Below are 19,097 nucleotides of genomic sequence, written 5' to 3' on the forward strand. Positions count from 1 at the left end.
CAGGAACTTGTGCATAATCCAGAAAAGTGCTGAGTGCGCCTTCCCATCCCTACAAAAAGTCCTCCCCTTAACTTCAGTATGAACTGTGGATGCTCAGTGCTTCTGTTGCATACAAATTGCCTGATCTGCTGCTCAAAATATTTTCAGTTCAATATATGTAAAAATATATATATATATATATTGGTCGCCACACAGCCATGTGGTGACAGTGACTGAGGTAGCTCTGATGGCAAAAGTTTTTACTTAGAAAAAAAAAAAAAGTGTTGTTTTGTACTCCTTTAAAACATTATTGTGAGAAGCTAAGCCTGCCATGTTAGACTGTCATATGATTAGGTCTGGAGTGAAGAGTAGTAACACACACACACACACACACACACACTGACCACAGGTACTGTATCATAGAGGATTTTCGGATAAGATTCTGCGAGCTTCTTAGTTTTTCTGTCCCAGCGAGCTCCATCCAGGAACAATCCTCGAATGTAGACCCCTGAATTAAGCAGAAAGTTATAAAAAGATGTTTAGGCACAGAAACCAAAACGTACTAGAAGTCAGTGTGAAATTAGGTCCACTTTTTTTTAATCATACACTGTTTAGATCATGCAGGAGGCTTTCGTGCAACTGAATAATACAGAAATCCGTGTGCCAGTTTTTTGACCCAGTATCCCTCAGGTGGGACAAAAGTTGAGACTGCCCATGTCCTCTGAGGGGGGTAGCCTGGCTATGTTGGAGTCCCTAGTAGGAATGGGGCTGACTTTTATGCCTCCTTCCTCATAATCCCTGATTACTTTGCACTCCAGCCACAGCCCTTGACCGTCCCTCCTTGTAGTTTGGCAATCTTCAGTTGGGTATGGTCTTTTTGGTTCCTCATTCTCCATGTTCACTTAATGTCGGTATTTCTTAGTAACTATACTGTATCCAACTCTCTGAATGTTGGCTGGCACTTAATAGCTACTCAAAGATAAAACTCAAGCCAGGCAGGGGGCCTGTAACCTAAGCCCCACCACCCAGGGCTGAAGTCCTCATGCTTCAGCCCAAGGTGGTGGAGCTTGGGCTTCAACTTCAGCCCTGGGTCTCAGCAAGTGTAAGCCAGCCCTGGTGACCCCATTAAAACAGGGTCACGACCCACGGCTGGGTTAGTGAAATGTTCTAAATACTGGGCACAGAACTAAAGTAATAGGGTGAAATGAAGAACAGCAAAATTCAGGATAAATATGACTTGAGATCTGTTAGATAGTGGAAAAGTTTAAGGCAAGTGGTAGATACTGGTAAAGCACTTGACCAGATCCTCATCTGGTGTAAATTGTCATAGCTCCACTGAGGATCTGCCCCAGTTAACATAGCGTATGGAACAATCCTGCTTCAGGAGGTCCACTGACCAGACACTACATAAGCTGAATAGTCTTGCTGATGTTTAATTTGTGATGTTCTACTAGAGAGTTATTCAAAAGGAATTTTGTTGAATGTTGTCATTTCTATGCCTTTAATGTGCAAGCCTCCATTGGGGCTTATATTTTCCAGGATTCTGTGCATTAAGTGCTTAATGCCTGTTAATGCCAGGAATGTATCTACCTGTAACCCCTAAATAACACTTCCTACACCAGTGTAGGTGGCTAATAAAGTTTACCATCTTCAGGAGCATTTTTGTATTCCTTGTCCTCCAGCACTTCATAGTCAAACCCTAGTAGATCAATTGGAATGGTGTATTTTCTGGCATAGTTCTGCTGGGCACCGGTTAAGAAGGCTTGAGTGAAGAAAAATCCTGAAAGCCAAAAGACTGGTGGAGTTCCATGTTCATACCATAGCTACAGCAGAAAAACGAGAGAGAAAAAAATGTACCTTGAAATCATTAGGAGGCAAAAAGTAATTTAGGATAGTAGTAAAAGCCATATCACAAAAAGTTGTCTTTTTTTGCAGAAGCCAGTGATATTTTAGAGAGCCAACAAAAACACTGTTTTAACGACCACGTTGTGCAAGATGCCACTGGCTACTGTTCCTCAAGTGGCTTTTAATGTGAGCATTAGTTTAGAATCACATAATCATAAAACATTTTAGTCAGTGTCAAATCACACTTTATGTGAACCAGCAACCTAGAGGGGAAGGCCTCCATAGTTGGTGGCTACTCTCCTCAGCCATCAAATTCCCAAGCAATTTTCTGTAAGTACAGTATTGGGTATTAGAAAGTGAGCATTAAAATGATTTCCTAACTTCAGCAATTCAGTGGAAAGGTCCATCAACAGTGTTTTCTTCTTATGCTTTAATAAATGTAATACTGTTATTTATTAAACTTCACTGAATGCTGCAACACCGTGTGTGCCAGGAACAGTTGGCAGTTAAGAGGCCTTTAGAGAATCCACTTTGAGCACCAATATTGCCCATCTGTTAGGCAGGCGTTTTAACAGACAGCAGCTATCTTAATGAGGTGTATGGTACATAACAAAGTGTAGTGGTTTATTATATGCACTGATGAGCAGACTGCTGTACACAACCATTGCAAACTAAACTCCTTATACATTCATTATGCAAAATACATACCTGTGTGTTTCTATTCTCTTCTGGTATCACCTGCCACCGAGAGAAAAATTATATAGCAATCGAGCAGATTTGCCTAAACACAATGTGCTCACCTGTAAGAACTTTAATCTGGTAAGAAAGTCATTCACATAGCTGCCAAGTGGTTTGAGGCTTGGGTAAGATTTATTCATCCACATGCCTGGAATTCTGCCTTTCAAGATGCTGCTTACCACTTCTTCTAGTTCAGAGGACATCACCACCAGTCCCTAAAGCAGATGTGGAGAAGGAAACAATTACCCTGCCCTGTCTGCTCAGACACCCCCCACCCCACCCCCCAAAAAAACCCTGTGCTCTTACTCCAACAGCTCTAATTGAAGTTTTAGCCACACCAGACTGAGAGAACCTAGAAACATAGGAATTGTCATACTGCATCAGACCAGTGACCAGTTGCAGATGCTTCAGAGAAAGCATCAAGATGCCCTTATAGAATAAATAGCCTGTAGGGAAAGATTCTTCCTAGAGTCCTGAAATGTGAGGGTTTATATCCCTTCCAATGCTCGACTGGGTTTGGCAAGCCTTACTATTGTTATTCTGGCTGTTCTCCTTACCAATATAAAAGTTCCCGCCCTTTCTGAATATTCAGAAGTGCCATACCTATGTCTGTGTGACTAAGAATTTCCATTTTACTCACGTTAACTTCCTTTCAAATTTTTAATGCCTTCTTGACCTTGTATTATGTGAATCCAAGTCCCCACTGCATCACCCCTATGCCTTTCATTATTTTACATGTATTTATCCTGTCCCTGATGACTTGTCGTCTATCTAAACTAAGGTTTGAAAAGGGGATGCTGATACAGTTGAAAGTTACTATTGCTAAGGGCCCAAGGCAATGCAGGGCTGAGCACCCTCAACTCTCATTTTAGGTCAGAGCACTTAGCAGCTTATGTGCGGTGCCTCCGTGTTCCTCTGCAACAATCCCAATTGCTGTTACACCCAAAGCTAGCTTTAATTTTTCTTGCCACATTCACTAAATATTGATACGTGTTTTTAGACAAGATGTCACGCTTCCCAAACCCTTTGGCTTTCCCTATGGGATCCTGCAGTGAATTCATACTGACTGGGAGAAATCACATTTATGTCCATGGATAAAGTGACACTGGAACCTAAAATCCCATTTTCAAAAGTAACTTTGGGCCAGCTATTCAAAGGTGCCAATGAGATTTTTCAAAACCACTAACCCGTTTGTGCCGAAAGTCTCTTAGGCCCAGACGTTTCTGCTTGTAGACAGGAACAAAGCCCCTAAGTGCTGCTGCAACTCCACAGCTGATCAGCACTCTTGCACACGCTGAAGCCCTCACTCAGGAAGGCAGTCCAATACCTCTGCCTCCCTAGTGCGGTGAAACCAGATAAATGCAGCTGGGGGTGAGTAGAGCAGGATTGTGAGATATCCTGGCCTCATGATAAGGGTACTCAGCTGGGAAGTGGAACACCTGGGGGTCAAATCCCTGCCCAAATCCCTACAGCCCAGGTCCTAACCACCAAGCTATTGCCTATAATCCAGTGGATTTTTCGCTCTGTTTCTTGTTGAAACTGTTCCGCTTTGTATACATAACTAGTCACTGGGCTACAGAGACTGACTCTACTACCTGGTGGTTAGGGTAGTGATGTGGGCGAGCCATTTTACTTGCCTGCTCTAATTACTTATACAAAGTGAAACAGCTGCAACAAGAGGGATTCAGAGACACCCCCTGCCTGGGATTAGAAGGCTCACCTGGAAGGAAGAGATAAGTAAAAGTCCCTGCTCCAGGGCAGGTAGAGCAGGGACTTGCATCCAAATCTCCCCCAGCCTAGGTGAGTCCCCTAACCACTATGCATTAATTGGGGTGATGGCTCTTGTTTTTGCAAGCAGAGGCTGGCTTTTAGCAGCTGCCCCAAACTCCAGGAATAGGTTCACAGTTCAGACTGGACGATAGCACCCTTTTCGCTTTCTCTCTGCCTCAATATGTTTTACTATTAATACACCCTGGAACCGCTGAAACAGGAGAAACAGAAAGCCCAACACTTGTCCAGTGATTAGGGCGCTCACCTCAGAGGTGAGAAACCTAAGGTCACATCACTTCTTCAAACAGAGACTCCAATCTGGGTCTTGCACATCCCACTTCAATATCCTAAACTGCTGGTTTAAAGGAACCGTCCCCTTTCATTCTGTGTGAGGTTGTGTGCCTAAGAATGCCTACTAGTTTGGGCCCTGTCGACCAGGCAGGTACGGAAAAGTCTCATTTGAGCATCCTGTGGGGGTATAAGCATGACATAGGTGCCTCACGCTATGTGGCTAGGCACCTAGGAGATAGTAACAGTGAAAACTCAAACTCTTAGGGATTTTATGGTCCTCCATGATTAGGCAGCAGCTGAGCAGGGGTTCTCACTGTCACCTAAATCGTACTGTAATAACTTCCACTTCAGCTACGTCCACCTAAATCCTATTTTCAGAAGAGACCTAGATGCTTAAGTTGCTTAGAACTAGTAAAAAAAAATTACCCCAGAGCTATAACCTGCTAACACAGAAGGTGAGTATGGCTTCTCTGCACTATGCAGGACAGTATTTTGCTCTTCCATTGTACATATAGACAATTGTGTGATACAAATGTATTACATCCATTTGGCACCTGGACTGTTGAATAGTCGATAATATAGGAACTGTCATAGTGCATCAGACAGATGGCTCCATCCTGCAACTGAAGGTGATGGTGCAACAGTTCACAGGATTTAGCCCCTAATAATTTGCTTTTTTAATATTTGGTACAGTGTACCTTGATTGCTTTCTGGATGTTAACACAGGAGTCTCTTATTGTCTGCAGTAACTTGTTAAATCGACCCATCTCTTGGACAAGTACAGTGTTCATGCTCTGTGTGTAGGTGGTCGGATATCTCCTCATTGCAGCCTCAATGCTGAAGTCTGAGGGAAGTTTGCTCAGGATGTCACCTGCTACTTCATTAACAATTTCATCTGTTGATTTTGCACCAGCACCTGAGGCTCGAGACTATAAACAGCCAAAGGTTAAAAATGAGGTCTCCTTATACATACCAGTAAATATTTAAACACAGAAACTAATTAAATCAGTATTGTTAAAAATATTCTTATTGCTCAAAAAACCATCTTGGGATGAAAGAATCACGCAGTGCAATGACCAAACTGGAGATTTCCCCATTTGTAAGTGTACCGTATATGACACCTTCAAAAGGCTTAGTCCAAAGGACCAATATCCTGCCCCTTAAGTATGTTTAGGCAATGACCATTCTGATGACCTACTCGTTCTATATCAGTGGCTAAGTGGGTTTTCATTCAGCATTTTCGTGTGTTTGGAATTACTCTAGAATTTGCCTGATCACAAACTCTAACATCACAATTCTCACCCAGGATTGTTGATAGTCATGAAAGATCAAGCCTAAATGTGTCAAGAAGTGAATGGGCAGGGAGATTAAAAGGCAGATCTTGCTCCCATTCAAGTCAACATGCCCAGTGACTTCAATGAAAACAGAGGGAGCCTCGCACTCCTCCCCCCCTGGGTGATTCACTCCAGTCTGTGATCTTACACAGGTGATAAATGAACATGCTGCAAATGTTTTGTGAATAAACATGGGACTTGCTGATGTAAACATGAAGATTTTTCTATGCACTAAGTAAGGAAACTGTATAAGTATGAGGCCAGGCCAGAGTTCACATAGAACAGAGCACAGCACATGTGGCTAGTCAGAACAGAACCATTTACAAATATTTTCATTTCAATTCCTCCCCCAACTGTACACATTAGGATGCTGACAAATGAACATACGAACGGCCAGACTGGGTCAGACCAAAGGTTCATCTAGCCCAGTATCCTATCTTCCGCCAGTGGCCAATGCCAAGTGCCCCAAAGGGACTGAACAGAACAGGTCATCATCAAGTGATCCAGACCCTGTCGCTCATTCCCAACTTCTGGCAAGCAGAGGCTATGGACAGATTGTCATTTAATAGGATGTTTTGCAGTGTCTTCATGAGAAAGTAGCTCTTTGATGCTGTGAAGATAGCAACAGCCATCGTCCTGTGAGTAAAGTCATGCATATGCTTAAATCTATGAAAAATTGGGACCCAAATTTGTAATTCTTCTCCTCCTATAAGAACAAAATGAAAATAACCTACAGCTTTAATAATGAGTGTTAGGGGACTGATTATTACATTAGCAATACCAAGAACAAACGTTCATTAGGAATGTTCAGCTCAGCTAGTGCTCTGAGTGCTCTCGCCTTCAATCCTTTGCATTTCAAAAAAATAATTCTTTGTAACATCAATTCACAAAATTATGAAACAAGATTAACTCAGTATCTTCCAGAAAATGAAGCACCAGAAGAACAGTGAGTTTTGTAATCACAGTGGGGACACAGAGAAATGATATGAAACTTCCTGGAACACTTTTAAATACAGCACAGCTGAACAGTAAACTTAAGTAACGTGTACAGTAGATAGGCAGTATCTTTAATGTACTGACGAATTGACATAATGGTCATTTACATACCTGAGTAAGAAGAATGTTATCAAATAGCAGCTGAGTTTCTGACTGATCTTTGGTAATATCAGCATTAGCATTCATCCCAAAAATCTCTGGGGAAGGGTTCAACGGAAGGGTCTTTGTATAGTCGATGTAGCTTTGGTACTTAAAAGATTAGTGACAGGAGGTTAAAAAGGCTCTCCAGTCTATGCCAGTTGCAGCTCAAAGAAAACACCCCTACGTGCCTCTAAAGTGATCAGTACAGTTCAAAAAACAAACCAAAAACCCCAACAAAACAAGCAGTATCTCCTCGCTGTCCAGCCGTCCTGAGCAAATAGATCATCTAGTGCCAGATTTACCAAATGCAATGGGCATCAATTTTAGAGAAGAATTTTATTCTAATTAGTTTCTTGTACCATGCCCATCATCATGAAAGCTGAGCACCTCAGGCTCTGAGGTAGTGGCAGGATTCTATCTCAGTGCAGGTTTGGTGTTTTAAAAGTGCTAGTGTAAACAGGACAACGGCCCAGCTTTTTCTGAGATATTTCGGCACCTAGTGGAATTTTTCAAAAGCACCTAAGAGCCTAACACTCATAGAAAATTCCACTAGCCATCTAAATATCTTAAAAAATCTATCCATAATTCTTATGAATTCAGTGTTTCGATATCACAGCAATAAGCACCTTAGAAATATCACAATTTAGATACCAGACCCTGAAGTTACATTGCGGACGATATTTTCCACATTTTACAGAAGTGGAAACTAAAGGGCTTGTCTACACCAACATTTAGTTCATGGCAAAGTGGGGTTGGGGGGGGGGGGAAGGGGGTGTGACTTCACCCTGCACTAGCTTGCCATGCCTTAACTATCCATGTGGCCTCTGCTGCTGTGCATTAAAGTTCACTTTGGTCTATGGCTCAGTTCATTTATTTTAAAATACTTACATCTCCTTCAGGCGGGGCAAAATAAAGACCACTGTTATCAAACTTATATTCTAAGTCCGTAACAATTTCAGAATTGTAGAATTTGTTTAAAATGCTACGGAGCGTGCGCCGATCCCAGTCATCAGTAACTCTTCCACCATAATTGCATTCTCCAGTCATATAGCGTATAGCATCATACGGCAGCTCCTGAAACATAAAACCAAGGGGCTACCTGCATAACTGCTTAACATTTGTCAGCATAGCCATGCTTGAGCTTTTGTAATTTATCTGAAAGATTTACAAAATTCTCACTTTAAATATTATTCCGTGGCTGATATTTTAAGCTTCTCCACCAAAATTCCCCCCTTTCTCAGCCATTAGGCCAAATTCTGCTCCCCACTGTATACAACTGATGTTATTCAAAGGCAGAATTTGGCCTGTGTACTTATAACACAGCTTAAGTTACCCAATAATGGTTGGGTAAAAGATAATAACTATGCTTTGTCAGTATCCACCCAATATACACTGGGTATGGCACCTTTTTGTACAGCATAGTAAGACTAGACCAAGTGATGCAATTAAAATAATCTATTAGTACTTTTGTTATAGTGGATCATATTAAAGAAATTCTGTATTAAAAATCACAAATGAGTTTGATTCCCCATAGTTTAAATTCCAGGGTATTACTAATTAAGAGGCCTCTTGGTTTTTGGTTTCTTATTTTTACGGTTTCTCTCCCTCTCTGTGTGAAATTTGCAAGCTGCTAATTGTGTTAGTACATTCTAAGACAGAGTCTGTTCTCAAAGCAATTCTTTGTAACAACTACTCACACAGAGAGAGACTTAAAGCAATACTCTTTAACAACAGAAACAGCACCCAGAGACTCACCACCCTTTTGTTGTATTCATCTCGCTTTGTTAACAATTGTGATTAAAATAGAGATAGAGGATGTATGTGGATGGATGCTTGGTGTGGATAATAAATGAATGATCAGGGAGATGCCAGCCTAAGAATCCAGTGTCCATCGGCTGAAGAAGGCGTCAAGTGGAAACAACCAGAGGACCCCCGGAGGGCAGACTGGAATCCACCCAACAGCCTCAAGGATGGGAGAACCAAAGAACAAAATAACATCTGACAGCACAGAGCCATCAGGAATGTGCCATCTGCTGATTGATTCAGCAACAGCATGATGAAGCAATTCCCATAGAATGACATAGGAAGAAATTCCTATAAAAATGGACTCTGGAACCTGAGAACTTTAGGGTCTGATTCTGCAAACCAACTTCCAGGAGCATCAGATGAGCATCTGACAAGGCCCTGCTCCCTCCTCGTGCCTTGGCAGGAGGAACTCTAAGGCTGGTAACTATGATAACAACCTTGCAGAACCTGTGTGTGGGGGTGTGTGTGTGTGTATGAATGAATGTGTGAATAAATATGAAATTGAATGGAATGTTATAGCTATAACTAACTGCTTACTATGATTCTTTCTGTATTCACAATAAATGGGGCATTTTGCCTTATTCCCTTTAATAAGATCCTGCTGGTTTTTATTTTATTGGTATAACACTTTGGCACTTAATCCTGCTAGATTTTGATACAGAGGGTTTTTCTGTGTAAACATTTTTCTCTTCCTTATGCTTTTACATTTGGATATTAAACCAACAATTACTGGGGGTGGGGAGAAGCGGGTGGGAGGGTGAAATGTGTGAAAAAGAGTTTTCTTGATTTCTTATTGTAATTTCAAGTCACAGCTTTCTGTAAACTTTCACTTCTATCAAAATGTGAGGTTGGAAATTTAAATAGACTCAAGTCTACTGAGAATAACCTGAAATCAATGAATGCATTTCACTTCAAAACATTTACAGCCAACTAGTCAGATAGATGTTCACTGTGGTCAGTATCTAGACCCAGTATCTGGGAATCGTTCAAGGTTCAGCAATCAAAGCACTGAGTCACCCAACTGAATTCTCCTATAGGAATAAGAAAACTCAAGTGTTTCATTTATAATACATATGAAACTAACATATAGGCAAGAGTGATCGTAGCCTTTTGTAAACTTTTTAGCTATGCAAACGAAGTCAACCTTTTCAGAGAATCATCCATACTTTTTTTCAGCACAATGTCACAAGTCAAGTCCCTCATCCCATTTTATCCACCTGCCTTTTAACTGCCCAGGTAGAAGCTGACTGAGATAGTCATTTGGGCTAATTTTAACAACAGCCAACTTTACTTAAATACACACAAAGTGTAATACAGAAGTTTAAAAACATCTTCCTTCTACATATGGGAACATAAACCAGTTCCAGCCTGGCACAGAGGGAAGGGATTTTATTTCAAGTATTTTCTGGTTCAAAAACTATGTAGAATGGAGATCAGTATTAGATCTCATACTTCTAACCACTGTTGTGAAACCACAGGCGTACTTGTGGCACTTTAGAGACTAACAAATTTATTTGAGCATAAGCTTTCGTGGGCTAAAATCCACTTCATAGGATGCATGCAGTGGAAAATACAGTAGGAAGATTTTATATACACAGAGAACATGAAACAATGGGTGTTACCATACACACTGTAAGGAGAGTGATCAGGTAAGGTGAGCTATTACCAGCAGGAGAGAAAAAAACCTTTTGTAGTGATAATGAAGATAGGCCATTTGCAGCAGTTGACAAGAATGTGTGAGGAACAGTAGGGGGGAAAATAAACATGGGGAAATAGTTTTACTTTGTTAAATGACACATCCACTCCCAGTCTTTATTCAAGCCTAATTTAATGGTGTCCAGGTTGCAAATTAATTCCAGTTCTGCAGTCACACACACCCCGAGCGATGTAGCCTTCAACAACCTAACACTGTGTCTATGTCAGCAGGAGACACTCTCCCACCGACTTACCTTCCATCTCTCAGGGAGGTGGAGTACTGAAGTTGATGGGAGAGCCCCAAGAGTAGTTATCAATGGTTCACTGTCAAATCGGGAGGATTATATAGCAGAGTCCTGCAAGGGTCAGTCATGGATCCAGTATTATTCAATATTTTCATTAATGGCTTGGATAATGGAGTAGAGAGAATGCTTATAAAATTTGCAGATGACACCAAGCTGGGAGGGGTTGCAAACACTTTGGAGGATAGGATGAGAATTCAAAATGACCCTTGAGAAACTGAAAATTGTTCTGAATTCAACAAGATGAAATTCAATAGAGACAAATGCAAAGAAGCTCACTTAGGAAGGAAAAATCAGATGCACTCCAAACTACAAAATGGGGAATAACTGGGTAGGTGATAGTATTGCTGAAAAAGATCAGAAATTGAATAGGAGTCAACAATCTGTTGCAGTTGCAAAAAAGGCTAATATCATTCTGGGATATATTAACAGGAGTGTTATATGGAAGACACAGGAGATAACTGTCTCATTCTAGTAGGCACTAGTGAGGCCTCTGCTGGAGAATTTTGTCCAATTCTGGGCACCATGCTTTAGGAAAGATGTGGACAAACTGGAGAGAGTCCAGAGAAAAGCAACTGAAATGATAAAAGGTAAAAAATGATAGCAAACTTGACCTGTGGGGAAAGGCTAAAAAAAAAAACTTAGCATATTTGAAGACTGTTATCAGGTCCAGTCTTCCCTTCTCAAGGCTAAACATGCCAAGAGCTGTTATAAAGTGGATGGTGACCAATCATTTGCCATGTCCACTGAAGATAGGACAAGAAGTAATGAGCAGCAAGAAGATTTAGGTTAGATATTAGGAAAAACAGTCTAACTACAAGGGTAGTTAAATTCTGGAATAGGCTTCCAAACAGAGACGGGGGAATCCTTTCATTGATGGGTTTTAAACCAAGATTGGACAAACAACTGTCAGGGACTTGCTCCTGCTATGATGCTAGAGGCTGGACTTGATGACTTCTCAGTCCCTTCCAGCCGTAGGTTTTCATGATTTTTTTTTTAAATTGTGCAGCTCATTAAACTTATATGCATGCATAAAAATGCCCCTTTGTAGACCATGAACTAAGCCTATGTATAGACGTTTTAGAAATACAATAGTAACAAATTAAGGTTCGACAGAAGAGCATTTTTTTCATGGGGAGGACATATGTACAAGAAGCTTCTAAGAGAGCAGCAAACAACTTCCAAAGTCAGAGCCTAAATGCCCAAAAGTCCAAGAATACTACAATTTGAAATCTACTACATTTAAAAAAAAAACCCTTAAAAATACTTCCAGATATTACACCAAGCCCTTGAGTTCCTCCATCAATTTTTCTGATTTTACAGTTGCATTTTTCTGTATTTTTAAATGCTTTTCTCTCTGCTGTCCCTGTTTGAAAGACTCACTGAAGCAAATGGGAGAACTAACAATACAAAACCACAGTGAACCTGACTATAACACAAAGTGCTCTCTAATGCAATGTAAACCAACAGAAAACATTGAGAAAAGCTTTTTCCTGATCTAATCTCTTTTATAATAAAATAAAATCTAAAGCTTATATAGAATGTTTCATCCACAACTGTCAAAGTACTTTTCAAAGGAGGGTCAGTATGATTATCCCCTTTTATAGATGTGGAAACTGATGCACAGAAGGGGAAAATGAATTGCCCAAGTTCACTAAGCAGGCCAGTGAATCTCCTGAACGCCAGTCCCGAGCTCTAGCCCCTATGAAGCACTACCTCCCCTCGGCCCCCCAGGAAAAAAGAGGCTCAGAGAGTGGGAGTGACTTGCCAGATTTACCCAGCTAGGAATAGAACTCCAATTCCTAAATGCTAATCAAGGACCCTAGCTGCTGAGCCTGCCACATTTAGTTATAATAATATTTGGTACAACATTTTCAGACACTAATATGATTATTGTGTTGGTAGCATCTCTTTAAGGCCTTCAGGGACAAGATAAAGGTGCCAAAGAGTGAACTGAATATGCAGAACAAAACCTGTTCCATTTTGCATGGAATAACATCTGGTTTGAAAGTCTTCTGAATTAGTTTCTGGACTGGTATGAACTTTGATGTCCGTATAAATCCCTGAAAATACAGGCTTATAACAGAAATACTGACACCTTAATAATCACAATTAAAACTTTGTTTTTATGAAGTACTATCTAATAAGCTTTCTTGTACAATCATTTCCATTAATTTTGTAAGAGCAAAATTAATGAGAAGGTATTGTTGCATGCATTTACAGTGCCGTACAGAGCAAAATGGGTAACATCCTTCCTGTGATCCATTACTTTACCTCATATTGGTTCAGGAACATGTTCAGCTGCTGCACACTAATTCGCATGTCAGTCTCATTAAATTCATAAGGAATGTTCCAACCCAGTGGCCCAAATTTCCGCCTTTCTTGAACCAATGCATGGAAGAAACAGAGGCCATACAGCAACTTCTTGAATTCAGCCTTTTAACAGAACATGACAATAAGAATATAATCCATGGAATATGCTCCAAACACTTTCACTTCCCCAAAACCCATATAACAGCACAAAGAATCTCTCTAGCACACATAGGTGTAGAATCCCCCTTTGCGGTCTCTCCACAACCTGGACCCTCCACAGTGGTTATATATATTTCTGTTTTATTAAAGACCTTGCCCAGGCACACCTTCAGAATTTAGCCATCAATTTGTACTATGTATGCCTTTGTCACGAGCAATGGTTTTAAAAATTCTCTTAATGCTTCAAGTAACCTAGAAAGCAATCCAGTGACGACTTTTTATACAGTACATCTGAGCAGCAGCAATGTATATGTAATCCACACATAGTCCCCCAATCTTATTTGCTGCTTTGGTGTTAGAAAAGCATTGGTTCTACTGTGTTTTACCTTTTTATGATCCAGATAGGCTTTGGTCCTGACATATCTTTCAAAAGATCTTTACAATTAAGAAGTTGTGTTTTTTAATTGAGAAAACTTAGCAAGGCATGCAATCTCAGTTAAAAGCAATTATCTACCGTTTTTAATTATAGCAAAATACTGCAAAACAATTTTAGGCCAAAACATTCACAAAATAAAACCTAATTATGGAAACAGTAGGTGGTTTCCCAGTCTGACTAGTCATTCTAAAAAGGGCACTCACGATTCCTATCAATCAACCTGTCAAATCATTTGGCTCCCAAAGTTCTACGAAGGAAATATTTTTATGCTTAAGATTAACTATATGACTCCGAACAGCATAGGCCTGAGTTAATAATTCTGCCACAAGATTCCCTAACCTTGCAGATTTGTATCAGGAAATAACTTGCTTCTGGCTTCTTAAATAGAAAGCTGTATTATTGATGGCATACCACAAAATCTCTGCTGAGACAGAGCGAAACTGGTAGTAAAATAAAAATAAAATATTAATAAAATTCACTTCAGTGAAGTCACTATTCAAAAACAACTTCACTGCAGCGCAGGAAGACTAATATGGTAGTTTTTACCCAGCAATCACATATATAACCGCTAGGGTTTAGCTGCTTTCTAAGTAATAAAAACAGAAATAACAAGGCTAATAATACAGTACTAACAGGCTTCTTGCAACTGTTGAAAAACTCAGGGTCAGAGATTGGATCCATCAGGTATGAACGGATAATATTAGCCCGTAAACCTTTCGGTGCTTCATTGGTCATTTTCACTCCATTCTGAAGGACAGAGACAGGAAAATTTGGAGATGGGTAACTGGTGAGCCAAAATCGGAAATCTGGATGTGTTGTATCAGGATTCAGCTCCTAAAAGAAAACCACACAAAAACAATGAATGAAACCCAAGAGGAATAATAAGGATCGTACATATCAACATTTGTTATTTAAGCAAGTCAATCTGTAAATTGTGAAAATACACCAGTGTAATGTTTATGAATTACTAGTTTGAAGCATAACTATAGTGGTAGCCACAGTTATGTGTGACAGTTGCCATTCTAAAACTGCTCTATTTACTCATAACTCTCTGAATCTTTAGTATTTCAGGCTAAAATTTTCCACAGTTGGTCTCTATATGAAGGTAAATGATTATGGAATGTATGAACAAAAACAGTTCAGCCATATCTAAGTACAGGAAGAATATAAACAATTTTTACTTTCTCCATTAATAAAATCTTCCTACAACTTTATTTTGAACAGTTCTAAAGTCAAAATGGCTGATGGTAAACATCTGAAATTCAGTATGGACTTTGTTTGGATTTGGTAAGATACTGTATGGTTCGCAGAGAAGAGACCCACTCTAATACCTCTTTGCAGCTCTGTAACTGGGGAAAGGTGCAAACTTCCTAAACATCCCAGTTTCTGCAAAGACTTACATGTGTATTTAACCTTAAGCATGGTGTAAGACTTTGCAGGATTGAGGCCATTTGCAGGAGATATGATATCTCTTTCAGATGTGTGGGACAGAGAAAATGAGTAGAAAATCTAGTTTATTTTCATAAGAATATTAAATGTGACTTTCAACACCAGGGACTACATCCTTAGCTGCAGCTCAAATACCACTAATGTAGCTGGAGGAAGGGGGTAAAGGTGGTTGCAAGACTGAGGGCTACTCTAAATTTACCTCTGCTCTTTAGGAGATGCCTCAGGTCCACACTCTTTCTCCGGAAAACACCTCCTACACCAGGAGTCAGGAGATAAGGGTTGGTGCAGAACCAGTATGAGGGGATTCCTTTAAGGGGAATCCTCAAGGAGTAAGTTAAGTAGGCTTCTGGCTGCTTTGCACACCAGAATGGATCTGAGAGTCAGGCAGTAAGTTTTTATAAAAGAAAATATGAGTGATTTTTACCTCACAGACTTTTTCCAGTGTTGGCATCCATGAAGTTGCTAGGTGGCAGTTTTGCAGAACTACCCAGCTGCCCTCCTTTACTGCCTTCTCTATCATTCGCATGGCTATAGGACCTTGGCCCTGTCCCAGCGACAGAGAGCTCAGCTTTGATCCACCATATCCCTGTACATAGAGAACACTTTTAGAGTGACAAAATATTATGAAAGTTTATAGAAACACACCAAACACTGACATAATTAACATCCACATTTTTGTTTGTTAAACAAGTATAAAACCACATTAAATTCAAACTAATTAAATAATATAAAAGTATTAAGTAAATTCTACACATAAAAAAATTCTAAACTAGAAAAATCTTATCACCTTTGGATAAGAAACCATATTTAGTTTGTTTTGAGGACAGCATCTTTGGGATTGTAAACTAGATTTAATTTGGTTTCTAAAGGCGGAAGGTTTTCAGTTTCCATATGAACTGGCCTAACTATCAAACCCTTCCTTTTTTGATACTACTTCTGACAAGAAAGAGGAAACCTGAGAGTCTAAGCAGCCAAGAAGATGAGACAGGCACAGATGAGTAGAGAAAGGTGCATTTGTGAAAGAGACCTTCACAGTAGCACATGCAGAGAAAAGGACAGATGGTTAAAGTAACTGAGCAGGAAATGGAAAGAAGACACCAAAGAACCCAGGAGTTCCTTGTACACTGCCCACACCATGAAAATCTATAAAACTATATAGTCTTGTTTTAGTGTGTAAAGTTTCTTCTTTTACATTCTGCAAGGAAAATTCTGCCTCCCCTTCTCTCTTTTGTGAAATTAAAATTCCCCAATTAAAGAAGGAAACCACATGATACATAAAAACTTCATACTAAGATAAATATCTTTTAGATTATAAACTCTTCATGGCAGGGGCATGATTTCTATTACTGTATGTCTAGAAAGCACCTTGCTTATCACGGATGCTGCCATAAACAAAAACCGAAAAATAATAATAGCAATTATACTTAGAATAAAGGGTGTGTAAGCCTAGCAGTGTAAATGGTCTCTGGAACTTGGATTGGCAGGACTAAAGGTGCTGGTCAGGCAGTGCGTTTTGCCCTTGGTGTAAAGTAGAGTGTGCTTCACTTCACTTGCTAACCCCCTCTGGTCAACTGAAAAAGTAGCATCCATGAAGCCTCCAGTCTTCACTGGGAGGGGTGTGTTTGAAGGGACTGAGAAAAAGGGGAAAGAAGGTAAGACCCTGGGTTTCCCATCAACAAATGGGAGGGGAAAGCTAATCTTGAGACTCACCTGAGTTTCTCAAGCCTATTCTTTTTTAGTAAATATGGAAGATGTGATCAAGAAAAGCCTGAAAACTGGTTTTTCTAGTAATACCATTTCATGAACAGGTATCTGATACTCAGGGAGATATGTGGATTGAAATGAGGATTTACACCTACATATACATTTCAAACATTTAATTTGCAGTGTGTTTTAAACCCAGCTCAATTCTTCTTTTCATTCCATTCCAGTTCAACTTAATCTCATACCAGGCAGCCATTGGCTCTAGCTCCACATCCATTTAATCCTGTACTGTAAAATTCTAAATACTTAAAAAGACTTCTCCAAACAGCTTATTGTTTGAGGCTGTAGATGTCCTATTACAAACTGCAGGATATATTTACAGCTTGGTGAGTGGGGATTTACAGTATGCCAGTCACTCCCAATAGCACAAAATTCTGACAGAGTAATTGCCAAGAAATACAAGTCTTTCATCTTACTGGAAAAAGGCAATTTTCTGGTATTACTACAATATGATGTTTTTTATGAGAACTTTTTTTTTGTAACGTCATCTTGCTAATGGCTAAATCAAATAAAAATATATTTGTACAAGTCCACCCAAGGCCATTGGACAAAACTTCTTTATTACTACATTAGGTTTTGTAACAAAGTGGTTTTTACATTCATATTTGCAAAAATTAACTTCAGTTTTCGGAAAAGAACTAATTAGAATTTCAAAAGCTTTAAACCACTATTTTTGACTCTCTTTTCCCATTTTCTAGTAGAGATTACATAAACTAATCATTTTAACAGTTCTTAAAATCACAATGGGAAAGAAGATGCAGTAAATAATGAATGCGTAATTTCTTACAAATAATGACCCAGTTGGACAACCTTCATTCATACAAAATATTCACCAAAGTTCATTAGTTCTTTGTGTGACTAAGGACCACAGAATCAGATCTAATGCATTTTTAAGAGTTCAAAAGTATACTCTATGAACTTACTCAACACTTCAACATTTAGGGTTTAAAAAGTATTGCTTCACATACACAAGAATGTCATCAAAATGAAGCTTAGAAATGCTAATATACCTGGTCATCAGCAAACTTGAGAAGGGCAGCCATAGGGTCTGCACCAGGAGACAGCACAAAAATCAATGGTGCACAGCAGTGGCTATCAGAAAATGCCTTTGACAAATCAAATGGAGGTGGTTCAATAAATGGACGGCCCAGATTGTCAATGATAAATTCTTGCACCATAGGGATAATCTAGAAAAGCAAATATGTGCTGTATGAAATATGTGTGTTAAACATCAAGATTTGTCATTCTGAATATTTTAATATAAATGTCAAACAAGCTACTCCTATTTGTAAAATTATGCACAGGAATAGTCCCATTGAATTCAATGTGTAAGTCTTGGCAGGATCAAGGTTCAAGTGGCAAGATTCAGGAAAGAGGAGGACTAAATAGTTTCAAACAATGAACAATCTTATTTCTGGAGGTCAACTATTAGGCAGATTGGTAGGTCAGAGTAGGAAGCTGGAACTGCTACTGCTCATGTTTTATCTGTACTATGGAGAGGATTCCAGTTTCCAGGGCTAATCAGTCAAGCCACTTTCACTAGTCCTAAACCCCAATCCTATATGTTATTCTGCACAGAAGTCCCCTACGCTGAAATCAATGGCAACCTTACAGAAGCAAAGCCAAAGATCCTGATCCTGCAAACATGTATGGATGTGCTTCACGTTAATACCATGAGTAGTCCCATTAAATAATGGTATTAGTCATGGTAGTAAAATTAATCATGTGTGTAAGGATTTGCACAAACACAAACTAAATGTGGATACAGACATACAAATCACAAAACTAGTGGCTAATTTGAAAACAAATATGACATACATTTAAAAACATTTGCTTCTGAGTATACACAGTAAAAAATATTTTCTTAAGATTTCAGTTTCATAATTGTCTGTGGCACTTTTGATTTGCCCATCTCCATTGTGCAACTGATAAAAATCTCAGCACATCTCTAGAGTGATGCAGTTTAAAACATATGCTAGAACATTTTTATATTTTTTCTTTTGCTGTCTTGAAAAGAAATGCAAAATCTTTTGTTAATGCACTATTTAAGTTTAAACTCTGCAAGTGAAACTGTCAAGA

General features: G+C 39.4%; 1 protein-coding gene across 12 annotated transcripts in view; it reads right to left on the minus strand.

The window, feature by feature from the left end:
- DNAH7 (dynein axonemal heavy chain 7) overlaps nt 1-19,097 on the minus strand; it is a 270,100-nt gene that overhangs the window by 495 nt on the left and 250,508 nt on the right. For 10 of the 12 annotated variants that reach the window (XM_073306229.1, XM_073306230.1, XM_073306228.1 and 7 more), the window contains 10 exons: nt 18,029-18,205; nt 15,679-15,840; nt 14,439-14,639; nt 13,172-13,333; nt 7,983-8,168; nt 7,065-7,202; nt 5,322-5,552; nt 2,625-2,777; nt 1,625-1,802; nt 384-487 (listed from right to left, as the gene is read on the minus strand). In XM_073306229.1, coding sequence (XP_073162330.1) covers nt 384-487; nt 1,625-1,802; nt 2,625-2,777; nt 5,322-5,552; nt 7,065-7,202; nt 7,983-8,168; nt 13,172-13,333; nt 14,439-14,639; nt 15,679-15,840; nt 18,029-18,205 — 1,692 coding nt within the window. Of the gene's footprint in view, nt 1-383; nt 488-1,624; nt 1,803-2,624; nt 3,928-5,321; nt 5,553-7,064; nt 7,203-7,982; nt 8,169-13,171; nt 13,334-14,438; nt 14,640-15,678; nt 15,841-18,028; nt 18,206-19,097 lie in introns of those variants that run through there. The other 2 variants (XR_012154342.1, XM_073306231.1) reach the window with 2 other exon arrangements.

Source organism: Lepidochelys kempii, chromosome 11 (genome assembly GCF_965140265.1).
Source record: "Lepidochelys kempii isolate rLepKem1 chromosome 11, rLepKem1.hap2, whole genome shotgun sequence".
NCBI lineage: Eukaryota > Metazoa > Chordata > Testudines > Cheloniidae > Lepidochelys > Lepidochelys kempii.